Source organism: Leptonotus elevatus, chromosome 16 (assembly GCF_054856555.1).
Source record: "Leptonotus elevatus isolate MCC_2025b chromosome 16, RoL_Lele_1.0, whole genome shotgun sequence".
Classification (NCBI taxonomy): domain Eukaryota; kingdom Metazoa; phylum Chordata; class Actinopteri; order Syngnathiformes; family Syngnathidae; genus Leptonotus; species Leptonotus elevatus.
Window position 1 is genome coordinate 18,135,215 of NC_141254.1, and position 26,088 is coordinate 18,161,302.

Consider the following 26,088-nt stretch of genomic DNA (forward strand, 5'->3'; position numbering starts at 1 on the left):
TCACGTTTTCAAATAATAACAATGCTTTTTATGTGTGTAGCGCCTTTGAAATTACACGTATATCATATTATTAGTAAAAGTAGTAGTTTTTTTAAATATTATTTATTTATCATACTCTCCTATATATTATATATTATTTATGGACCTCTGCAACGTAGTAATGATTCCTGTTTCACTCTCTCTTTTTTTTTTTTTTTTTTTATAAACTAAAGCTCATTAAGATTTACTTCCGCTCATAAAGGCAACAAGAGCACTTAAGTGATTTGGCCATCATACGCATCGATTATGACATTGCACAACAATCGTCATACGATGACCTCATTGATGGCTTTCCATCCAGAAAATGCAGACATGTTTTCCTGTCAAAAGCACACATGCATGTTTACTTTCGATTTGTTGGTGTATTTGTTTCAGCTTGAAGTCAAGACGCATATTTCCGGTAAATACCATGAAGTTCTTTTTTCATAGTTACAATCTTATTTTTATTCTCATACATAAACTTGTACGTTTAACATTTCTTTTCTTTTTTTTTCCCTTTAGTGTGGCCCCAATAATATTAATATTGTTACTTAAAAATCTCATGACATTATTTAGTCCAGAACGTACCAGAAGATGGTGATGGAATATCAAAAGACAGTTAATTAAATTAAATAAAATAAAAAATAAATTGGGCATTGTGAATGGTGAGTGTATAGTTAACAATTGGTGTGATATATATATATATATATATTTTTTTTTTTTTCTACATGGATAGGATGTTGATTCGGTGACAATGAGAAATGCATTTGAATAAATGATCAAAATGGACTCCAGCCGAGCATCCTCCAGTTTTGTGATCATCGGGAAAAGTGGGATCCACTCTTTATGACAAAATTGAGTGCTACGTAATTCAAAGAAAAGAAAAAAACGACAATATTGTTTTTTATTCTTTCAGACAGATAACCAGCAAATTTCTGTCTGCATGAACAAAACAGGTTTAAGCAAGTTCAAATGGCAAACATACACAATTCGTGGAGTTTATTATCACTGTACAGCACATTGTTTTTTTTGTTTTTTTTGGCGTCTCCTGAAAAGCTCAGATACAAGCAGAACCTAAAATCCTATCCACACACACACACAAACCCGTTCCAACTCACAACGACAGTCTCGTCTTGTGCTAATTCCAGTGACGGGAAGCGAAGTCGGGGATTTCGAACCATCCCGAGAACACGTGTAACTGTACAACATCACTGTCATCGAGCCATGTGGAGACAATTTGTACACCAGACGTACAAAATGGAAACAAACCACTCCCAACATTTACAAATAATTTACTTGGAAGTAATATAAACAAAAACATATGTACATATCCTTTTATTATATTCTCGTTTTCTTTATTCTATATTCCCAACCCGCGCGGTAAATGGCCTTAAAAATAAGACCTTCACCGCAAACTAGCAATAGTTGTGGCTAATGTAAATACAAGCCACGTGTTACTATAATTGTGTACAAACTTTTCAAACAAAATGCAGCCGTTCATGATTTGGATCCAATTCTTCTGTAACTAAAATTAAAAAAAAAGTTTTTATTGATGAAAGGCCTTAATAATGGGGGAACGTATCGAATGATATAAAATTGGGTAACGTGTATAATAAAGAAAAAATAAAAATAAAAAATAAAAAATAAAGTCAAAGAAATACAATGCACGGTTTCACATTGTTTTGAAAATCCACAATGTCATAAGCAAGGGGTGCGAAAGGACACAGCAGCCAGCACTGTGAAAAAGTTCACGCCATGCTCAACACTGGTCAGATTCATCTCTTCGATCCCAAAGTACGACGGCTCCTCGCGAGCTTATTCTGGACACGTGACCGCCGCCATCGCTCCGCTTCTGCCTCAACAGGTGCGGCCATTTTTGCTGCCACTGACAAATATAGCAATAACATTAGAACTGAGCTATTTGTGTTAATGTGTCCTGCCAGAAGAGGAGGGAGGGGGGGTGGGGGGGGGCATTTCAACATCACTTACATAAGTGTTGGCAATTATAGAATGTACTGGTGCATGTCAAGAAAGACCTTCCCGTGCGTAAGTAAGCATTACGTTCCTTGTCTTTTTTTAATGCCAATAAGACATGCTGTCCAAATGACGCGGTCGCCGGAGGCAGCGCGTCGCGTCGCGTATGCGAATCAAAAAAGCGGGCCTACAAGTCTCCGTCGTCGTCCTCCCTGACCTCGACGCCGTTGTGAAGGAAGGCCTCCTTTTCGGGGGTGGTGGACACAGAATCGCGATTGAAGCCGTTCATCTCCGTGTCGGGAGACGCGCGGGCGCCCGCCGCCGCCGCCTCGACGCTGTGATGGATGCCGTAGCAGAAGTAGATCAGAAAACCTGCAGGGGAACAAATGCAGTTGTTGTTCGCAATGTTGTAAATGGGACTGGAGCCAGATCGGGGGGGTCAGGAACCTGTTTTTTTTGGGGGGGGGGGGGGGTATATTTAAAAAAATCTGTCTGCAGCCGCAAAACATTTGAAGATTGGGATGAAGGAAACGCTGAGAGCACAAAAGTTGCACAAAATAAAAGCATCCCAAATTTTATTTTTAATTTATAAATATATTTTTACACCACTGCATTAAACTATGGTTTAGGCATTACTATCCACTACTTTTTGTGTTTTTCATGCTTATTATTTTTGATATGATTAATGCAGTTGACTTCTGCACTTTGTAGACACACGATGCCAGTATTTGGGGCTCGTAACGTTATCTGGTTGTTTATAACCATGTTATTTGCAATGACAAATAAATATTGAATTGAATATTTTTAGTCATTCACCTTTGGTTTGTTTTTATTGATTATATTTATTATATAATATATATTTTTGTAATTTTTCATATATCATTTTTGACTTTTGGTGCTGACATTTGGTCATTTTATGGTCTGGCGTTTTTTGACAATTCGTGGACGTTTTATGGTAATTTTCAGGATTTCTTCGTTTGTTTTTTGGGGGACATTTTATAGTGACTTTTTAAACATTTTCTTTCGTGCTTTTTTTAAATACATTTTCGGACTTTTTTTGATGCAATTTGTGTACATTTAATGGACAATTTCAGAATTTCTTCCTTTTTTTGTATTATTTTATTTTAAATGTTTTCTGCCTTTTTTGGGCCACTTTTTGGACATTTTCAGGCCATTTTAATTTTGGCGGGGATTGTGGCATTTTTTTTTGAATATATTTTTTTAATCCCAATAAATAATATTTTATCTTAAAAAACAAACATAAAAAAATATTAATGTCTACTAATTTTCTTAGAGATCCACAGGAAAGGAACTAAAGAGCAAATTCAATGAGTCTTTGTGACAGTTCCTCATTCGACCTGAAGGACTCGAAAAATGAATAAATCGCTTTTTAAAAATCAACCAATGTTCAATTAAAGTGGAAAGTGGCTGTTAAAAAAACTTGGGCAAACAAACGGCAGAGCTCTCTTTACTTGTTTGACAACATGACCGGATTTTTACGGGCTGCAATGCCGGCGCGTGCGGGCCGCACATGATGCGCATGCCAGAAACCGCCGCCGCTTATGCCCACGCCGACTCGCCAACACCGACTCCCGTTTACCTAAAGCCATCCAAATGGAAAAGCGCGTCCAGGTGCCTCTATCCAGCTGCATCATCAGGTAGACGTTAACAAACATGCTGATGACCGGAAGAATCGGCAGCAGCGGAACCTACAAAACAAAATATGACAGGAAGGCTGAGAGCTGCATAGGAAGTCCCGTTTCGTTTCGCTCGGTGCGAAGACGCAAACCTTGAAAGAGAGCTTTGTTTTGCTCTGCGGCTGTCTCCAGACAATACAAGTGAGGAGGAGGCACGCAATGAAGATAATACTGAGGAATACGATGTTCCACGTCGCTGAGCCTCCCTGGACTGCCAAAGCACTGAAAACCAGGATCAGCAGTCCTGCATAGCAGCAAAAAAATAGTGGAGTCAAAACCTGAATGTCTGTCAAATCCAATCCGATTTCAATGCTATTTATATCCGCATGTTGTGATTTTGATGACACATTTGGCAACCCGTTTAAAATAAAAATGTTGCCAGATCTTAGGTCTGGTTATTTTTTTGATCTCAATTGTCTGGATGAAAACGTGTTCTCAAACTGGCGTCAGGAATTTTAACTTGTAGTTGATTTTTTTCCTTTGATGCTAGAAAGTTGGAAAAGTCACTAAATATAGTTGACAATACTGACTGTAATTCTGTAAAGTATCTCTAACAACAGGGCAGCTAGCAAAAATGGCTAAATATTTAAATGAATTTGGTCCTTTCATTGACAGTTAGGTTAAAATTGACAAAACATAAATAATTGCCATGACATTTAAAATAATGAGGGGGTAAAAAAAAATCGACTTAAAAGGCAATAAGGCAAAGAGTTTGTGTCGCCCCCCCCCCCCCCCCCCCGGGTGGTTCAAACCCCTGCATTCCACTGGAATAGATACGCCCCTGCCCTGAACAGATGTCAAAATTCAGAATTAAAGCAAGACTAATCAGTAACAATTTTTAAAGCGGCGTTTACTTGAGGATCTTAGTTAATCCTTTCTGTGATCACCTTAGCACAAACAGCAGAAAGTGGAAGAAAATATTTTTGCTTCTGAAACTGGAATATATTCATTCAATTACAAAGAGAAACGTTGTTACTATTTTAGTTGTAAGTTGTTCCGTCGCACAGGTAGAAAAGCTGTAGAAGGCAAATTTATTAGTCGTCAGGCCCAATTATTATTATTTTTAAATAAATGCTGAGGGCCGCTCAAAAATAGACGGCGGGCCGCAAATGGCCCCCAATCCGTAGTTTGGACACCAATGCTGTAAATTAGTCCCTGGTTTGAGAAACCTTTTCAACCTCATTTGTTCAATCATTTTTTTGAATGTTTAGCTGCTGTGCATTGCGGCGTACCCATAGCAGAGGCACAGATGTTGACGGTGAAGCCCGAGAGCAAGGTCGGCTCAAAGTTGTCCGGGAAGAACAACGTCTTGAAGCGCAACCTCTCCTCCACCCCGGGCAGGATGCCCATACTGCCGTCGCTCTGCTCCATCTCCTCCTGCAAATTGGCCATCTGATACATGGCGCCGGCCTGCTCGGGCTGGTACCTGCCAATCAAACGGGGGCGCATCAACTTGAAGCTGGCCGCGGCAACCCGTGTCCTCGCCGTCAGGCAAAACGTTAGCGGGCAATAAAATCCCGCTTATGCGTTCTGTCAATCATAATGTCGGCACACGCCGTTGAAAATCTGCGCAGCGCTCTAAAAGATGATGAGGTGTGAAATTGCATTCAGTACGGGACGCGGGGCTCAATTTGAATGCTTGCTTGGGAGCAGACGTTGCGGTGCGAGGATTGCTGAGCGTGTGCCGATGAAGCGCCGACGTCCCGCTCGTGCGGCAAATGTAGCCGGATGGACGGACGCGAGACCCCTTTTGCTGATTCTGAACGTGCTCAACTGACCTTAGGACCAAGACGCAGGCAGCCACTAATGTATAGGCCAGCAGGGTTCCAATGGACATCAGATCCACCAGATCCTTCAGGTCGAACAGAAATGCCATGATTGCTTGAAAGGGAGAACGAAGGAAAAACGGGTCATTAGAAAATTGGTTGTAATCTGCTCTTTTATAAAAAAAAAAGTGGCTCTGGTTGATCTCTTATACTCTGCTGCCAGCTGCTGGCATTTTTTTTGTTTTGTTTTTGCTATAACTACCATTGCTTTAAGCCACCTCTTCAGGTCAGAGGCGGCATCAAAGTCTTCTGTATGCTCTAGCATGAAGAAACAAACAAAAAATGTATAAATACGTTTTTGGGCAATGTTTAAAATAGAACGTATTTTTACGTTTTTGGGAGCAAAATTGCAAAAATTCCAATTATTGCACTGCACAATTACAAAATCAGCAGAATCGTCAAACAAAAAAAAATATTAACACTAATTTTGAGTTTTTAATTTAATACATTTTGTTTTATCCAAAAGGAACTTGCATAATTGTAGTGTTTCAAATAATTTTATTTGTCTTGATAATATTTCCGTTTAAACATTTTCTTGTTTTGAAAATAAATAAATAATCGTTTTTCTTCATAATCGAGCAGCCCTAATTTGTAGCTATTCAATTTTAATCTTTGTGCTGTTACATGAGTTTGAAATGATAAAAAAAACAAAACGGGTTGGAGATCATATTGTGTTAAAGTTACGGTATTTATTAATCTCGGCAATTCTAAATATTTGGCTATCAATGTCTCATCATGGCTTAGTCCTCTCCAATGCAAATGGTTTAATTGCAGATAACGGAAGGCTACTCAAGGGGGAGGGTAGCTTCTCCCGTTAGCATACGCACATCTTTTTAAATACAAGTCATCATTCCGGTCCCGTGCAGAATATCTTTGCGTCCCCTATTCGTCTTACCAGACAGAACCCCGGCAGTCATAGTGGCCGTTATGGGGGATTTCCTCTCGCTGACGTGGACCAGGAAGGAGAAGAGCAGGCCATCCCGAGCCATGGCAAAGATGATACGAGGCAGGGGGAACATGGAACCCAACAGACTGGGGTGGCGTGGGGAGGTAAACAACAGATTGGGGTGACAGGCATGAGAACGGGGCATGGGCGGGTGGAATTGAGAAAGGTCAGTAGTGGGAGGGGGGAAATGATTAGTCAATAGGAAACGAATGCCGTTGGAAAGTTGCAGTCTTGCCACAGACGGAAAAAGCAGCGGGCTGTGAAACCGGCTGCAAATGAGCAGCAGGCCACGACGGTGGACTTGTTGATATTTTGATGCTTGCATGCAGAAAATTGCTCTCGAATAAGAACCGACTCCGAACTTGTTTTTCAATCCGCATTCCAACACCGATTCTAAAGAAATATCCGTGATATCGACACCATGCGTTTATCCTCTGAGTAGAAATTGCACGACGTTAAGAGAGGATTAGTAAGTTCCTTTTGCATGCTTCGGTACTGGCTTCTTCTCGGACCCTCAAAAAAACCCAAACACAATATACAATCTGGCGTCCTCAGCCCTGCAGCATGAAAAAGAAACCGCAAAATGGCCGTCCGAAAACATGCGTGTTAGTGTCTCACCTGCCGCTATGCCAGAGGTGAGGGTTGCAGTTAGCGGGGTTTTGCTGCGCGGGCTGATCTTGGCCATGAACTGGAAAAGCAGCCCGTCGGCAGCCATAGCCCAGATGACGCGGGGCATTGGAAACATAGAGCCCAGCAGGCTACCAGAGGTGGGGGGAGGGGGGGGGGGGACCAGGAAATAGAGTCACCGTATATACGTGAGAAGGCGGTGCACACACACATGATGAGGCATCATCTCAAATAGTCAACAATTATGACAAAGCATTCGTCCGAAGTCACAAACATAACAACACATGCAGTGAGACAGCGGAATGCAATTAAAAGCACGGTTTGCATCGTATCGCTTGGAATAAGTCGTACCAAATTACAATGGACCCTCAGAAGTCAAATGAAATTCAAAGACATTTTTTCATCTATCAAACATTTCCCCCATAGGGATTTATATGTCAATGTCGTCTCAAGGACTGAGTGGTTACCGGTAATGGGGGCCATCTCATTGACATATTGCATTTCCTAGCCCCTCCCCCTAACCCCAACTGTCAAAAATGATTGCCTACCCCTATTCCTTACCCTAACCTCAACCATAACCCAATTCAAACCTAAACTCTAAAACCAAGCCTTGACCCTCAAAAAGAGGTCTGAACTTGTGGCGGCCCAGCAAAATATATAAATCGAGTTCAACTGCTGAAATGTTCGTCTTCTGAGAGTCCATGCGAGAGTCAAAAGTACATAAACGACTCCTGTCGAGACGGATTTTTAGAAAAGATGCAGCTAGCAGTGACCTTTTGGTGGTCTCATATCCGCTCATGCAGTCCGATGACACTAAATTCCTCGCAGGCCAAGACTTTAAAAATACGCCGCATACACAAATAGACCTCGAGACCGAAAGCGCATCAATGCGGGCGCTCACCTTGTGGACAGCGCACAAAGGGAGCCGACAGCCACGGCGTATTTGGCGCCGTCCCAGCCCACGTACTTGAAGGCGACGGGCAGCGGGCTGTTGCTGTCGAGCAGGTAGTACGGCATCATGAGCGTGAGGGCGCCGGAAACGCAGAAGTAGGCCACAAAGCAGATGAGCAGCGACGACACGATGCCGATCGGGATGGCTCGCTGGGGGTTCTTCGCTTCCTCTCCTAAAATGTCATCAAAATACAAACCGCCATTAGGTACGCTTGCGCCATGAAATGGTGATTTCATCTCAATTTACTGAACTCATTTGCTTCCGAAAACGTATAAATATGTTCGAGTTTAAATATTGGCATGTTCCCAAAGACGTATTTATACGTTTTTTTAATAAAAAATGCTAGAACATACAGAAGGCTTTGATGCAGCCTCTGAACTGAAGAGAGACGCTTGAAGCAATGGTAGTTATTACAAAAACGGCCAGCAGGTGGCAGCAGAGTATAAGAGATCAACCAGGGCCATGTTGCAACCAGCTTTTCCCCCCACTGTCTTAAACAGGTTTGTGAATAATTATTAAATTTGGTTATATTTTAAACGGAAACAGAGAGATTATTTGATTTTTTTACTCTAATCTTTCTTTTGGTAGGTTCCATGTTTTTATAGCAATAGTCAAAATACAGTAAAACAGCCGGGAGTGAAGGGGGTTGCTTCACAGAAAATGGCTGCCAATGAATGAGTTAATTGCAAATAAATCTGGGTCTGTTTAGTTGAGCACAAAGATCATTCTGTTGTTGAATAGCAGCAGGTGGATTCACGGGGTTAATAAATTGTCCTCCTATGTCAGTGTTTGGTCATAACAAATGAATGTTTTTAAACGTTAGCCTAATTTAGTTTTCAGGCCTCTATGGATGCAAACATTGTGGAAAGACGGTGCAAAGTGATTGATTTAATAATCGTTTCCGCTGCATTTTTGCAACAAGGAGCTTCTTTTTTGCACCGGTAGCACCCAAACACCCGACTATTCAACTGCAGGCCATTACGCAACCACGTTCCCGAGACGAACACTCGGGACTTGTTGTGCAGTTGAATATCGCATTGCGATGACGGGAGCGCGCGCAAAAAACCCGTCTGGGTCCTTTCACTGTTTTTGACAGGTCAAAGCCACCGGCTGACCCAGATCACACACACTAAAGTCTTTCTGCCGTGTGTCTGACTGAAACGCCCTCGTAAATAAAGCTCAAATAATTGCTCAGGGTTAACACGGCGCGGGAGCCAATTAGAATTCAGCACACGGAGGGGTGGGAGGAAGCTTTTAAAGACCTAATTTTTTACAGAGTGAACAGATTACAAGCTTACAGTACATAAAAGGAAGGTTGTCCGAGTCGTTCTGGTTGCCGGGGTCACAGTTCGCATTGGGCCGAGCACTCTAAAACGTTCACGTTTGTCTATGCCCCACTTATGTAATAGCGCCAAATGTTTGGACAAGCTTTTGGGGACACGATCTCTGCTCCAGATCGAGTTACACGCCCCCCAAAAGTATGTCCACTGGGTGATATTTGGCATGGGGGAAATTAGAGGATGACTCGAGGGCCAACCAAAATCAACACTGACCTGTGGTTGCTATGCAGTCGAATCCAACAAATGCATAGAAACAGGTAGCGGCTCCGGAGAGGACGCCGGAGAAACCAAATGGCATGAAGCCACCAACTCCGAGTTCCTCTCTCGTTGGCAATACGTCTGTGAAACTAAACGCAGAAGGGGGGGGGAAGGAACTTGGATTATGAGCAAGACAGCTGTCATATTTGTAAATGAGCTCTGAGATGAATACGAATGAAGGAATAAACATAGAAAATGTAAATGTAAATGGTTAGCCGTCGCAAAAGGTTCCACTCCAATCCTGTAGGTGGCGGTAACTAGCAAAGTGGCATCTGCTGAAGTAGAAGCACCGCACATCTATTGGTGCAACCGTGGACTTGTATGAATGAGCTAACAATGACGCTTACTCGCCGTTTTTGAGAAGTGAAGCCACCGGCGGCCATCTTACGTTGCCACTCACAAAGCCCGCCTCACTTGAATGCATGGATATCTATGTGGCGTTTTCACGTTATTTTCTGCCTCTTACGGCGACATTACCGCTGGGTATGACGTACGGTTGCACCAATAAGTCTGGGAGAAGAACGACATGTACAATTAATGAAAAAGGAAAATATTTTTAATTTTCTCTGATGCATGGCTGATCGACCCAAGGTACAGATGAAAATACAAATATAGTTATAAATAAGTATTATTGTAAAATACAACGTATATCTACTCTTTTGTATGGTGGTTGACGGCCAAATGAGTCTCGTTTACTAAAACCCAAGCTCGTGCAATTTTTGATTGGATGCCACATCTACGAATTTGCAACACTCGTGAGAGGCTCGTTGCCGATCGCTGCACAACAGCTCGGTTGGTTTTCAGGTTGTGGCGGGCCTTAAGTGCTTGATGAAATCTGAAGGCCTTTTGTCTCATTCTTTAGGACGCTATTAGTGAGTGCGGGTGTATGCGAGCGTGTCCTTACTTGAAGCTGGAGTTGCTGCCATTGCTGGCATGCAGAATTTCGTCAGGGTCCAGGTACCAATTCTTCAAAGAACCTTTGACCAGTCCAGAGATCACCATGAAACACAGGACTAGCATGTTGATGCAAGTAAAAACCTTGTTGACCATTGCAGATTCTTTTACTCCAAATGCCAGCAAACCTTGTGATGTGAAGAAGAAACAGGAGAAAAGATGATCAATCACATGGTCGGAAAGAGGGGAAATGGGTTTTAAAAGCTAAGATGATTTATTTATTTATTTATTTATTTTTACCTGTGAGGGTGATTATAATGACAACTGCAAATAAGTCCGGGTATTCTGCCAGAACTCCTGGCGCATTCATTTGCATGTGCCCTCTGCAGAACTCCTCTATCCGCTTCCCGACCAACTCATCAAAGGTAGCGCTCCAAGCTCTGGCCACGCTCGCAGTACCTGAATGAGTGAGACTTCATGTTTTTTGTCACATTGAAAACAACATTTGATGCGGTTTGGTCATGAGAAATGGGCATTTGCGGCCATTGTTTTGTTGATGATTGACGAATGACGGGAAACTTTGAAAAATTTGGCTGATTACGCATCGCCGTAAATAGGTTTTCATCCGTCAATGTAATCGGCAATGCGTCCATGACGGAATGGCCATTTTGCTGACGATTGACGGACTTTCGTGCTTTTTTAAAATACATTTTCAGACTTTTTTTTGTTGCAATTTGTGTACATTTAATGGAAAATTTCAGAATTTCTTCCTTTTTATTATTATTTAATTTTATTTTAAATGTTTTCTGCCTTTTTTGGGCCACTTTTTGGACATTTTCAGGCCATTTTAATTTTGGGGGGATTGTGGCATTTTTTTTTTTTAGAATATATTTTTTTAATCCCAATAAATAATATTTTATCTAAAAAATTATTAATGCCTACAAATTTTCTTAGAGATCGGCCATTTCGCTGTGGGATGACGAATGACAATGCCTTGAAATATTGACGGATCGGCGATGACGGAAGGGTCGTCCCATGGCCCGAGTGTTGAGGATTTGAGGGATGCTCAAAATTCATTGAAGCGCCGACCCTGGTTTTAATTGGATCCGTCTCATTGAAACTACGCATTTGGCTGAAATTTGACATCGAAAATTACGCATTCATATCAGATCAGGTTGATTTAATGTCATGTTTTATTGGCCGCAAGGGGATAACATTTCAGCTCTCGTTGGTATTTATTAAGAGTAGGAAATGCAGGCTCACCGATGATATAGGCGAGTATGAGGTTCCATCCGGTTATAAAAGCCCAGAGTTCACCAACAGTCACGTAAGAGTACAGATAAGCCGAGCCCGTCTTGGGAACACGAGCTCCAAATTCAGCATAGCACAAGCCGGCTAGGACTGATGCTAAAGCTGCTATCAGGAAAGAGAGCACTATGGCGGGACCTAAAAGTGGCAACACACACACACAAGGCTCGGAATTAAAGACTTAATAAACGGCGTACGACAGACAGGGAAGCTTTAAATCACAGACGGCGATTACCTGAATTCTCCCGCGCAACAGCACCCGCGAGCACGTAGACGCCGGCCCCCAGCGTGCTGCCCACTCCCAGCGCCACCAAGTCGAACGTGTTGAGACATCGCGACAGGCGGGAGTCCTCCGTGTTGCAGTCCACCACCTTGACCCTCAGCAACTGCTTCCCAAACCGGACGAGTTTATCCAGCCCCATTGGTCCGAACGAAGGGAAAAGGCGGGTCGATCGGTCGTCTGCGATTTTTAGGGGGGGGGGGGGGGGTCACAGGGAAGAAGCGGCGTACACCTTTTGGGAGGAAGGAGAAGGTTTAGCGATGAAAGACTCTGTCTCGCTTGGTAGAAATGAGAACAGGTTTGAGGCGGCCAGTTATATACAGCGGTTAACAGAAGACGCTTGAGCCACTGGCAGAGAGGCGCATAGCTTTGGCAACGCTTTTAGCGGTCACACTTGCAATCAGATCTACACTATGGACATACTGGACTAACTTAAGTAGAACAGTTTCCTGTGTTGCGTAACACACATCCCAAATCCACAATTTCTTGTCAAGTGTCCAAAAATGTAAAAAAGTCGATGGATAATCCATTTTTTATTGCTGGATGTTTTGTTGACACGCGTTACATAACACAATTCGCAGACGTGGAACCAAATCCCCCTGAACGGACTGTTTGATACAAATATTCATGTCATGACACAAGTCGTGCAATCCATATCCATTAAGTGGAACCCCAATGTTGGAACGCCCACTTTTAGCAATAATACATAAATATTTCAGGAAAATATGTTGCAACAGTTACCAAAAAAAAGTTAGCATCAAGTGAGCGCACTCAAGTTCAAAGACTTTTTGCATGTCACAATGACCTGTCCAAAATTCCGCACTATTTCTGTCCCATGCGAGATGAATTGATGTAACGCTTAGCCGGGCGTCGATAGTCGTTGAGTGAAACTGAAGATGTAGGACAAAGACGAGCAGCATAATTGATGGCTAACGTTAGCTGCTAATGCTAGCTGTTAGCTTGCAAACTGCCCAATGGGTATTTAATGACCTCCGGATTAATGTTACACAGTTTTTGTTTTCTTTTCTCGCTTCTATGCGTGCCCTGGGGACTGACTGGCGACCAGTCCAGGGTGTCCGCCTGGGATAGGCTCCAGCTTCCTGTGATCCTGAACAGGATAAGCGGGATAGAATCCGGATAGAGATATGTTATGATTCAGTTTTGTTGTTTGAACAAATTTGATGTCAATCACTGCCGCAGATTGTGTTCAGCCGTCTTGCACCAAAACCATTACAGCGCATAACGCCACAACTGTTCGTGGAAAATACTCCCTGGATGATAAAAAGCAGTTCAACATCTCTTTTACATTCCTTAGTGTTAAGTTCATGTAAAGGGAGTAGCTTGAGGGAAAGAAAGTGGGACGGGGATTTTTTTTTTTTTTTTTTTAAATCACTCTGGTTCTTTTGGAGTGATTGGGAAGGAATCCAGAAGGTTCCATGAATGAGCGTGATCATCACAGATGATGGCGCCGTTCCATAACTCACTGACATGGTGACCCAAACTCTGAAAGGTCACGCAGACGGTGATTAGTCATGTCACACCCTTGTGGAAACTTAGTAGTTAGCTTTGAAACCTCGTATAATTGCGATTACAGGTAAAATTGGTGTCAAATTGCCTTTTGATAGAGAGATTTAAATAAACCTGGCTGTCAAATCCATTAAAAAAAAAAGAAAAAAAAGCAGTGCGTAAAAATAGCACGACTGGTTGAGTGCTTACAGAACCACACACAGAAACGGTAAATCAAAGCTGTCTTTATGAACCGCATGACCTCCTCAGTGACTAAGTTTAGGTAACGGAGTGCCGAGTTAAAAGCAGACCGTTGGTACAATTAAGCGGCATAAATGAGGACATCTTAAATCAGGGATGGCGAACCCGCCGCCACGAGCAATTTAGGCTGACCCAGATGTCGCACCTTATCCGGGACGGTCCCGTTTTGGGTTGTCTCGTCTCGAGTCTCGGCTGATTTCGCACGCCAGCCCCGTAGTTTTGTCTCACTTTTACGCACGTCCCGTCAACAAGACAATAGTTTGTGCCGCGTGCGTGCCAATCACACAATCGTCGTCGCGATGCTAGGCTAATTAAAAACATATCTGTTAGCTGGTGCGTTTTCGTCATATCTCAACGAGAACTACTTCCTGCTTGCTTGTCTTAAGAATTATGGGAAATGTAGTCCTGCTTAGGCTAACGCTGCCGTCGCTGCTCAGAGATCAAGTTTTAGCCTCCAATAGTTGCTGGGACGGCGCAAAAAAAAAAGATGGTGATAGCATTTAGCATTAGCTTAAGTAATAGCACAACAAAGATCAACTAGCGGTTAAATGCAAATATATACCGTGACCCCCCCCCGGAGGACTGTCAATTAGATGCAACACAGCAACTCGACAACGACATTGCGAACGGCGACAATCACTTACTTGACTCTTCTTTGCCTCCAGAGAATCGGGATTAAATGGGCACGTTTGTTCTCTTATTCTTTGAGCTCCAGCGAGGAGCGCGCGGCAACTTAAAGGGTTCCAAAATAGGATCGGGCGGGAATCACATGGCTGTGCTATTCCAAGCGGGCGCTGACGTGCGTACACACTCAAGCGCTGGTCATCGTGCGGAGGAGGGACGGGTTCTAAATTCAAACAATTCGCTTGAAATCGGGGCGTGGGCGTTCTGGCGAAGTGTGACAACTTGTCAGATCGTTTGCTGTTAAGTGAGTTGAAAAATGTCAGCGAGCGTGTAGAAGATAGAAGTGGTGCCCTTCAGTGGAGGTGTGGCAGGTGAAAAAAAACAAGGGCGTGTTCTTTGACAGCCAATGGAAAAGGAGCATGAAGAGAAGACGGCGCTTGACATTTACAACGCATGCGGGTGCTGTTCGCCGCTGTGACCCCGCATGCGGATTGATGGCAGACATTTTGATGAAGCTAAAATGAAAATAGAACAGAACAAAGAGCGGAGTGGAAGGTATTCCGGCGGGTCCGAAAGAACTGCAACGTCGCGCTCACTGCGCTGAAATGTGTTTATCCGTTCCGAGCCGAAACACATCATCGCGTAGGATGTTGTTTCAATTGTGTCCTGCTTCACGTCAGGATTTTCCACATGGAAATATTACATCATGTTTATAAACATGAGATCAAATTCATGTTTGTCTATAGTGTGTTAGACATTTTGTAAAACACACAACACATATTATAGCCTTAAATAATCAGTGAGTCATTTGATTAATTGAACATTTTCAAGGCAATCCAATTTATTTGGTAAACACCAACATGGGCAGATTGATGATAAAATATTTGTATCCATGTAGCTGGATGCATTACCGTTGAAAGACATATTTAATATATTAACAACAATCCCCAATTGCGATTGTGTAGTTGTGAAAGAATAGTCCAACCTTGTAAACTGAGCGCGTCAATAAAAACAAGAGGCGACACGTGCCGGTTGTGCCGGCTGTGCCCTTGTTTTCCACGTCCAGCTGGAAGGAGGTCAAATTTCTCATATTCTCATCGACTACGTTATATAATTGTTAACCCTGCTTTAAAAAACCTGAAGTACATTTAGTCTTACTGACTCCATAAACAATATGGCAGCCCACAGGAGCGGCGAGCGGGTTCGATGTCGGTGAACCTGGAAAGCCGCCACACAAGCTCTTGCATAAGATATCCATAGCTGGACGTACAGGATATCTCCGTTCCGACAGTCAGACCGCTGCTGACCCACTTTCGCAGCAGCTAAAGTTAGACGGGTCTGGAAATAAATGAGACGTACCGTCGGCACGGCTGCTTTTAACTTCCAAAAAGGTGGACACAATCAACGTGTTGTAGGAAGGATTTTGTGTTTACTTACAATAAACTGGACTATTTATAGTGCCTGGTACTACTTGTGCTTTTTGGTCACGTGTGATGCATTTCACACGACTTTTGATTTGTTGCTCACGTGTCTTCTCTTGTAACCACTTGCTGCTTTCACTCCAGATGCCCCCCCCCCTCGACCCCCCCTCAGTGCAGCTCACGTATACCATTTGAATCCTGTACTGTTGCATCCCTTCACCTTCGTGGGCGGGTCATAAAACATGTCAAAAATATTCATAGTGTGAAGACTGAGAAAAACACAAAAGGCGAGTTCCAGTATCCATCTTGATCCTTCTTAGTACAAGGATGTAAATAAATAAATGATAATAATAAATCAAATGAAAAGCAATAAGTACAGCTGTAACTGAGGGTGACGTTTCCTTTTTTTGTGTGACCATGAAAACAGTATTTTGTCGCATGATGGGGCCTCTGTAGCATGTTTTTTTTTCTCAATGGATTCAACTCAAAATAATAAATTCCAAAAATATTGGACTTTATAGAAAATCAGACTTTAAATAGAATGAAGCTGCCATATGCTAATGTTTGAAAATGAGAAGTTAACGACCTACGTTTCATGACTTTTTGCTGTTTCACAATATTACTTTGTCATACAAGTATGGCCCCTTTTTTTAGATTTACATTTTTACTCAACTTTGTATTTCATTTTCTTTTTTTTACTTTTTTCGAGTAACTGAAACTTATTTAACACACACAAAAAAAGAGACTTATCCCATGCTTTAGTCTTATACTATGACTTTAATTGATGTTGCATTAAATTGTCTTATTTTTCTCGCGTTTTTCAGTATTGCAATTTTTCACAGCATCCAATCGCATTGCTGCGGTCGCCCCTTATGCTACTCTAATCCTTATTGGCTCGCTCCAATAAAAAACAAAACAAAAACACAAATATTTTTATGAAATTAAAAGAAAAAAGGTTTGGTTTATTTTTTTGTTTAGATGCTGTACGCCCAGATGTTTTTTTTTTTTTTATCAACTTTGTTCCATTTCAAGTAACTAAATTGTAACTATCAGTGCAGTATTCAAAAGATTGAATTCACTTCATGAAGTTAAGATTTGCTGCACAGTATTTAATCGAAGTTAAATCAATGCATTGTACCATATGTGTGCAAAAATGTAAAAAAAAAAAGCCCCCGTTGGGGCTGCTGCATAGGCGGGTTGCATTGTTATTGACGGGGGGGGGGAAGCAAGTCCTTAACAGTTCTTTATCTTTTGTAAGTGTGCACGTGTGTCGGGTGGTCTTCAATAAACGTGATTTGCAACGACAACAATGTGCCAGCGAATCTCTTATTGCGAAACCTGGACATGAAATCCCAGGCAGTAGGAACACAGTGCTCGGTATTGTACGCGTGCACATGTTGTAGTAGTGAAGCAACGCGTAGCTTACCTTGTATAAGTTGAACGAGAGCATCAGATGATATTAAAGTTATCTTCCCACACACACACACACACACCCTAGCGACACACGGTATAAGTCCAAACTTTTCCGATCCGGTTGCAGAGAAGAGTAGAAAAAGGGTTCGTTTTTTTTTTTTCGTTTTTTTTCCGGGGCCACTTGGTTTTAAAACGTGGTCTCACGCTCACACTTTAGCCCCGCCCGCCCTGAGCCCGACGCAGTTGCGTAATAGTAGCCAACCTGGCTACCCGAATTTAAAGCCAGCGGTATGCAAACTACTGTAAATCTTGTGTGAACTCTTGCACGGTATTTTTGCACCTTTTAAAAATTTTTTTTTTTTTTTTTTTTAAACCTTGGGTCAGATTAGATTTTTTTTTAAGGAAACCGATCAGTCAAAAAAATCTAATAGAAAACGTTCTCATAAAAGCCTTCAGAATTATTCTAGTATATCAATCTAATTTGGCTAATTTCATTAAATAATTGTATACTGTGTCGTAACCCTGGAAAGGTCTGTTATGTCCCTCACGGTCGTACATTTGTTTGTAGTAAAATAGTTTTCAGACCATTTCAGTGAAATTGGATCATTTCCTGCAGCACACCCGGATTATCTCTTTTGGCACAGCAGGTGGGAATAACTGACCGTAGTGGCGGTCAATTTGGGCTTTAAAAATGTCAAATCGGTCACTTTGACAAAACAGGGAACCAAACAAATCAGATACAGTAGTGTCGTTTCAAATGTATACTTTATTCACAAGCAGCAGACAAATAATAATAATTAAAAAAAAGCCAGACTACAGTACAACTTTCAGATGGGTGTACATAGACGGACGGGGGCTGGCGAGACGGCGTTGTTCTTTGTGTGGTGCAAGAGGAAGCCACTTTTAGCGCAGGAAAAGTGAGAGAAGTATCAAGGCAGTTTTCACACAACTCAGTATGAACTGTATTTTTTTTAGAAGTATATTTTATCCACTAATTTTAAGTCCAAATGTATATTTCGAATGTTGTTGGCATGTAGTCAGTGTTTCTTAGACTGCATCATACAAGAGTATATTAGACAAGTGCATGAAGACAGGAACTTTTCTATACATTATTCACAATATTTACACATGTGTTTTATCCCATATGCACGCTCTAAAAACAGTTGGGTCAAAAGTAACCCAGTTATGCATCAAAAATGGAACCGATCCACTTTAAGGGTTAATTTGACCCAACAAATTGACCCATTGGTCCATCCAACTTTTTTTAGAGTGCAAATTTAGCCCAGAGTCCAATTTAGCGTAGAGTCAAACAACAATGAAGTTAAACTTGTGAGTGCTGCCGTGCTTCTGGTCTACGACTTGGATTCCAACAGAGACTTGATGTCTTTAATGCCTTGCTCAGCTGCCACGGCAATGATGTGGTCCACGGCCTTCATGTACACCAGCATCTTCACAATCTCTTTCACTTGATCCCTGCGGGCACAAAAAAAAATCACGTTGAATCGTGATCCGAGAAAAAATTATTTACAGCGTGCGGAAGGCCCATCCGTTGGATTTCCGTAAGCGAGCGCTGTATTTCTTTTCGTGCCTGACTTGCGAAACAAAAGGTTAAGCTACAAAGAAAGAAACACGCGGTCTCACTTTGTCACGCGCCGCTCGACATCGGAAGTGCCCAAGCTACTGCGGTGCAACGAGTTGGCCAAATGGACCAGATAGCGACACAGCGGCTCCAACTGCGGCAGCGTCTGCTGGCCCTTCAGCCCATTGAACCATTGCATCGGCAAACAGTCCACCACCTGAGAGCAAAAAAAAAAAAAAAAAAAAGCACAAGCGAGCGTGAGCGTTGAGCACTTGAACGCAGCACCTTGCCAACAACGAAGAGTTTACCTTCTGGGTCTTTTGAACGTTGTCCTCGCTGACGTCGGTGGTCTGCAGCGCCGACAGGATGTACCTGTTCAGGGTGCTGTCCAACGCCAGGTCCTTCAAACAGGAAGTGGAGATGATCCCTTCCCATTGCAAGATGTTCCCCAACAGCTATCAAGAGAAGACAAGTTATTAAGACTACTTTCCTATAAAACAAGGCTTTGGAGCCATCTTGTGGCATCTTAGGACATTACACGAAGTGCAACAAAAATAGCCCAATTAGGCAAGTTTTTCTGCCAATAGCTACAGATAGGTTTCACACAAACTGTGAATTAAGTGAGGGAATTTTCTACAAACCTTCACACATGTCCAGAACTGCCTCTGGTAGAATAAATAAGGACCACCGTTCTTGTTTTCCAGCAAACTAAACAAAAGCAAAATCACAATAGTAGCATAATACAGCGTACGCTAAACCCATTGGAGCAAAAACGCAGCATACTTTTTGGGGTAGAGGGGTTGGAAGACGTCTTCATCCAGTGTCCGCCGGACACGCAGGACGGCAGTTTTCAACAATTCCTGACAAGATAAAAAAAAAAAAGAAGTCGATTCAGAATGCTTATGTCAAGACAAAGAATATTCACATGAATGTGTTTCTGTGAGGAGGCCTTACTTACCCGTGTGTATTGGTTGTCCCCATGCAGGACAGTTGGGTAACCTTTCATCAGCCTGCGAATGAAACCCACCAGCCGTGCCGTCTGACTGCTTGACAGCGGGTCCCATACTTGTTCTGCCAACACTGTGCAAATACGGAATTGACTCAAAAGGTCGAGAAACTGCGCTAAGATTTTCCCCTCAAATTTTGCTTCGTTTCCAAATTGGAGGACTTTTATAAAATCTGAATTTTACAAGGGAACGCATGGTGTTCCACAGGGTTCAATTCTGGGGCTTCGGCTTTTTTCCCCATTGTTTCTGCTGCCTTTGCGTTCCATCTTAAAAGGGAAACTCAACGATAAACATTTCTTGACAATAATATGTTATATGTGACCTCATCAGTCTAAACATGACAGTGATTAATATTACATTTGTGAAATATGAGTTATGAAGCAAAATCCAGCCATTTTGCCACATTTTACAGCTTCAAAAAACAGGTGAGCTGTGATTGGTCGTTGCCCAAGCCCTGAGCAACATTGACGCCATCTTTAGTCGACAGCAAGTGGCAAATAACGATGGGGGGGGGGGGGGGAAAGTCTGGATTTTCCTGCTCAACTCATATTCCACTAACGCAGTATTAACCAGAATACCATATATAGACGAGCGGGGCTGCATAGAACATGTTATTGTTTTTTTTGGGGGGGGGGCTGCCTTCCCCTTTTTAAGAAAAGCTGGCGTAAGTGCAAGTATGTCATCCGCTACCTTTCAGTTTGGTGAGGACAACCTTCTCCACGATCGCCGGCAGAAGGCCGATATCGCTGTCTCCTTTCTGCAACGTGCTGGTCTCCTCAAAGCCGTAAAACAGCAGCGTCTCGAACCACAGCATGTACTCAAAGTTTGCACACTGCACCTGGAGGGGAAGGGGGGGGAGGAGAGCGCATAATAAGAATGCATTTGAGATTTAGCTCATCGCGGGTTTAAAACCAAAGCGCTCACATCAAAAGGGCTCCACGTGATGAGCTGCAGTCGAACGAGAGGGCTGAAGAGTTTGGGCAGGCAGAGGCCGATGTAAGCGTCTTTGTAGCGCTCGGCGTAGTCCCTCCTCCACACTTCAAATTGGGATTTGATGAAGTCCAGGGAATGGAAGTCCTCCACCACGTCCTCAAAAACTTTCTTACATTCTCTGCTGATACGATCTGGAAAAGGGAGCAAGTTTGCGTCAGCTGACGTTTGGGCGCGCTGGCAATTAAGACAAATCCCGTCAACGTGACCGCATACCGTGTTCCATGTTGAAGCTGGTGATGTCCGTAGACGTCTCCTCGTCATCGGACGACAAGCCTTCTTTGTGCTCTGCCCACTTTCCGTTTTGCTCTCGCGCTTGACGTCGCCGAGCTCTGACAAAAAAAAAAAAAAAAAAAACGGAAAAAAGATTTAACATTAGCCGGCGTGTTTTAAACTGCTTTTCCTTTTTCTTCTTCTTCTTCGTCTTACCGTCGGGCCTCTCTTTCCGCTATCCTCCTCTGGCGACTGCTCTCTTGGTGCAACGTGCGGTCGCGACCGAACGAGTCCAGACTGGGAGCCATGACGGCTTTATCTGCAAGAGACAGGAGCGATGTGAGGGCCAGTTGTGTTTGGGCAGGACATCAACCCTATAACCTCACGTAAATTAACACGGCTAAACATTTCATAAGGCCCAAGTTTTATTATCCATTATGTTCTTCTAGCAATAATTGTTACAAGTCCATCTTTGTACTCGGGAAGCGGGAATTTGGCCATGAGGAAAAAATAACAATCAGTAAAAAATGTTAGCGGACAAAAAAATGGAGAAAAATAATGATGTCAAATTAGTGGGGACCAAATCAACAGCACCTCCTACTGGTCACATCATTATTTTTTTTTAAACACATTGCAAGGGCCCTCGTTTTAGTAGTAAAGTCGTAAATACAATAAATAATAGTAAACAGAGGACCACCTTTAACCATCATTTCATCTTCTGCCCATTCTGCTTTTTTGTTTCAGTTCCTGTTCACTTACCTGTCTGCAAGATACTTGTTAGCTCATAGAGATCACAAGATAACTTTTGTCACCTTTTAATTAAAGTGACTTAACTGGCATCCCACCGACAGCGAGACTCCGTGCAAAACTAGACAATATTTTTCTCATGTGTACATGCTCACTCACACACACACACACAAACAAACAAGCCCGCTCACACCTTTTTTAAGGGTACAAATCCCAACCATACACACACACACACAGACACAGAGCTCGCCCACTCGCACAGAACTAACGATGCCGTTCGAATGAATCATAAAAACCTTCAAGATGGACTGACTTGAAAGGCTTGCAAACTCCGCCGATTCATCTTTTATATCATCCTGTCTTCTCTGGATGAGTCGCGAGGCCCGTTGCCTTAGTAACTGGTGCATGCCGGCCTCCAGCTCCTCGACGGCGGGCACCTGAAACATACGACGCCTTCTGTGACCTCTGAACCGCACAAAAAGCAGGGCTCCGAGTCACAGCAACACCTCGCCGCTGTCGGGGAAAAGAGGATCGTGACGTACGAAAAAAAAAAAGAAAGAGGCTGGAATGCTACCAGTGTGGAGTAAAAGCAAAATAAATCGCCAGTGGTTGAAGCCATAAATGACAGCAAATGGACAGATGTGCTTTTACCCAACACCGAACAACATTCCGCTATTATTTAAGGCATCCATTTTAAGGTTGGTTGCTATCCCACCACTCTTATGACTACGTTTAGAGCGATCACCTAGAATTAAAACAAACATTGATGAGTTTAGAAGATGCAGGTTGCTCCATGGAGTTAGTGCTGCGAGAAAAAAAACTTTTTTTGAATTAAATATGCAATACAATCATATAGAATGTGTAGCACTGTTTTCTTTCGTATATTCTCTTGGCTTACACTTACACAAGCAAGCTATCCATTCAAACAGTTTAAGACGAATCGTAAAAGTATTGAGTGTATACGCTGCTCCTCTACTAGCAGTTTCACACAACATGCAACAAAAGGGAATGAAAAAAAAAAAGAGTACTCGATTTATTTAGTTATTATCGTACTATCAAATTATTGTCTGGTTTTACATATATCACTTTGTAGAGCTGTGGTTGTTGTTAAAGTGCTCTAGAAACAAATCGAATTGCATAAAACCAATACAGGGGTTCCTTGATTCATGACAGAGCCGTAGTCGACTGAAATCATGGTTACAATCCACGTATATGAAAAAACAACAGATTTTTCCACTGTTAAAATTAGCTCGAAATGTGTCAGGATTCTTAACAAGGAACCCCCGTAGCCCTTTTATTATTCCATGACACCATTTTGTATCAATCCTAAATTGTAACCCGACATTTTCCACCTTCTCGTGTATCAAAGTTGTGCGCCTGACAGAAAGGCGTGTTAAATTCTCCTGCCCCGTGACGAGCATTTCTACATCGCAACACTGACGTCATCTAGCATCCAAGTTAAGTGCACACAATTATGTAAACAAGAGGCAATGTTAGCGCCCCAATATTAACAACACACCACGTTTTTGAAAACTATTTGCAGTTACTTATAAATTATCTGCCGTAATAATCATTTGTATGTCACTTCATCATCATCATGTGCTCATATATTACAGACACAAAACATCTAAGACGAGAGCAGACAATCTCCCTTACCTTTTCACCGAAACACTCAAGCAAGTCTCCAACATACCCTCGCATCTCTTGCAAGAATTGATATTGATCTGCATTGTCATTGGACGAGCCGTCCAGCTGCAATATGGCGCCCTCAGAGGCATTGAGGTCTTCTTGGATCTGCGTGTAGCGATTGACGTTGCCGTTGTGGCTCGTGCGCATATGACAGAGCCTGCGCACACACACAACGAGGGGGGAGGGGAGGGGGAGGAAAACAAAACAAACAGGGAGTAGGAAGTCGGTCAAATGGACATTTGCTTTACATTGCATGATTAGACGCAACAGAAGGCTTAAATGCAGTTGTAAGAATTCAGAAGCCATTTCTGGCCGAAGCCGCGTATGTGGTTAGCTCTGTATGTAGCTTTACGGGGTCTCCCGAGACCAGAGGCGGCGACATGACAAGGCCTGTCTTGTACATGACCTACCTATCCTGCAGGCGTTTCTTTACCAGATCAATGGACACCGGGGCCAAGTCGCAAACAGACCGCCCGAAGTGAGCCGCGGCGCCGTCGGCCGGGCCCGGGGGCTTGCCGGCCTGCGGGGGCACCACGCTGTAGGCGAAGGGCATGCTGTAGCCAGCGCCGTAAGGTTGAGTGTCGTAGCTGTTCTGGTAGTAAGCCGAGCTGTCCTCTGGTTGGCTGCTTTGGACCTGGTCGAGAGAGACAAGATGACGTGGTCACTTGGGACTGTCGTGTATTTTCGAGACTGCCACCAGTTGCATTTATATATTTTTTTATTTAGGCATGTTTGGTCCTTCATACTACAAGACAGAGCAACTGCTCAAAATGTGTTCTGGTTTTCAGGGAGTCTCACCTGTGGTATGCTGATCCCTTTCCTAATCTGCTCCTGCTCCCACCGGCTCACCTCTTCATCGTGACCCGTATCTAGCGCTTCGTCGTCGCTGCCTTCGATACCTTCACACACACGCGCGCAGTCGACAGTCAAGCCACGGCGGCAAACGTGCCCAACATGCCAAAATCAGGTAATTGACCTATTTCCTCTGCGATCTTTTGCCTCTGGGTTTTGCTCCGCACGCCGCTGAAGCGGATCCTCTTCTCATCCTCGTCTTCGTCGTCGCTGCCGTCTTGGTCTTCTTGCGCCATACGTTTCTTGGGGGTTTCCGTCTCGACGAGTGGGGCGTCTCCTCCGAGTTCTCTGGCCAGCTGTCGCCGCTTTCTGGCAGCATGGATGAACGCTGCATCGGGGATCTCCCCTAGAGAAACACGTAGGTGGCAAAAATGAAATCCTTAAAAAGTCCGACGATGGCAACAATACATTTTGGGTGCGAGAAATATGGCGCAAAGCGGTACCAGGTCTCAAAGTGTTGAGAGAGGAGAGCGTGTTGAAAGTTGCTCCGGTGCTGTTGCTGACCCTCGGTACTTGACTGCCTTTCAACTCTTCCCTCTGCTCGTCAGCACTATCAACCTCCATTTCGTCCTCGCCATGCTCACTGCTCACTTTGCTGAGCAATTCTTCTTTGATGGCAACGGCAGGTTGAGGCACCGCTTCTATGGAGCAAAAAGAAAAATGCAAAATTACAATGAACTGCATTTAATTTGGCAAAATGGTGCCTGGCAGCCAGTGTGTGAGTATTCATATTGTCCAATTTGTCCTTTATTTCTCAGTGAATATAATAACATGTCAGTAAATGGTACCCCACCTGTTTTGACAACACCGCCCTTCTCCAAGTCTTCCTTGTATTCTTTCTTGAGCTGCTTGACTATTTTCTTGCTGTGATTGGACTTTTTCACTCGGAAGACGTCTGGTCCTTCTGTTTGTAGCCACGGCATGAAGCAAAGACAGTTGCAAACAGTGAATATGTGAATTTATAACTACGAATAGTCGGAGGTGCACATAATTGTATTGTCAGTCAGGTAGCATTGACGAATTGTCCCGTTGCATGATTTTGACAATTCGCTATTGATATGAATTCTATTTTAGAAACCAAGTGAACAATGTGAAAATGGCGGCACAGCACGCTCCGTTCGCTAGCCAAAATGAACGCCGGTGCGGTTGCGGTACCTTCTTCTTCCTCATCGTCGAAACTCAGCAAACTGGCTTTCGTGGGTGCGAGCACCACAGCGCTGTCTTTCACCTTCTTGTCTCTCCTGGCGCTTTTAAAACCGCCCCCGAGGCCATTGCTGCCGGGGCTTAAGCTAACGTCGTTGTTGCCGCTGGACGTCTCCAGGAACGGGACTTCCTCCAAAACAGGCCCGAACAACGTCGGCGCCAGCATCGGCTGCACATTTTCCTCCCGCTCGTCCTCGTCGGACTCGTTCCGTCGTCGGAAGTTGGCGCGTTTGATCCTTTTAAACATTTTCGTTATCAGCGGTGATCAAGCATGCTTAAAGTGTCCATAAACTGACATCAACCACGGGTGAGTTGACATCCATTCTCCTAGCGAGCCATTTTCTGCCTGGTGCGCTGCTTCTTCTTTCGCAAAGTGTGACTGTTTTAGTGGCTATAAAGTTGATCACTCCCCCTACTGCTCAAACTGCAAAATGCAACGGTCAGCTCCGAAATGATTTGAGAA

General features: G+C 43.3%; 2 protein-coding genes across 4 annotated transcripts; both read right to left on the reverse strand.

Annotated features, from left to right (window-relative positions):
* Positions 1 to 910: 910 nt before the first annotated feature.
* slc7a1a (solute carrier family 7 member 1a) lies at positions 911 to 17,528 on the reverse strand. Of its 3 annotated transcripts, none has more exons than XM_086098675.1 (13): positions 17,359 to 17,528; positions 12,076 to 12,352; positions 11,796 to 11,978; positions 10,833 to 10,991; positions 10,543 to 10,720; positions 9,594 to 9,727; positions 7,990 to 8,212; positions 7,080 to 7,219; positions 5,468 to 5,570; positions 4,922 to 5,115; positions 3,782 to 3,933; positions 3,593 to 3,701; positions 911 to 2,364 (listed from the first exon to the last, which is right to left on the reverse strand). In XM_086098675.1, the coding sequence occupies exons 2-13, from the start codon at positions 12,260 to 12,262 to the stop codon at positions 2,180 to 2,182; spliced, it is 1,947 nt and encodes a 648-aa protein (XP_085954801.1). In that variant the 5' UTR covers positions 12,263 to 12,352; positions 17,359 to 17,528; the 3' UTR covers positions 911 to 2,179. The 3 variants fall into 3 exon arrangements, with proteins under 3 accessions (XP_085954801.1, XP_085954803.1, XP_085954802.1); XM_086098677.1 differs by lacking the exon at positions 7,080 to 7,219 and adding an exon at positions 6,411 to 6,547 and having other exon boundaries at positions 17,359 to 17,527; XM_086098676.1 differs by lacking the exon at positions 17,359 to 17,528 and adding an exon at positions 14,033 to 14,469.
* A 563-nt stretch (positions 17,529 to 18,091) lies between these two features.
* On the reverse strand, positions 18,092 to 25,988 carry paxbp1 (PAX3 and PAX7 binding protein 1). The gene is made up of 18 exons (XM_086098057.1): positions 25,578 to 25,988; positions 25,216 to 25,326; positions 24,866 to 25,063; positions 24,547 to 24,768; positions 24,369 to 24,469; positions 23,981 to 24,204; positions 23,538 to 23,727; positions 22,195 to 22,318; positions 21,351 to 21,453; positions 21,138 to 21,253; positions 20,856 to 21,055; positions 20,622 to 20,769; positions 19,883 to 20,004; positions 19,708 to 19,784; positions 19,566 to 19,632; positions 19,233 to 19,379; positions 18,987 to 19,141; positions 18,092 to 18,818 (listed from the first exon to the last, which is right to left on the reverse strand). The coding sequence occupies exons 1-18, from the start codon at positions 25,870 to 25,872 to the stop codon at positions 18,698 to 18,700; spliced, it is 2,721 nt and encodes a 906-aa protein (XP_085954183.1). The 5' UTR covers positions 25,873 to 25,988; the 3' UTR covers positions 18,092 to 18,697.
* Between the last annotated feature and the right edge of the window lie 100 nt (positions 25,989 to 26,088).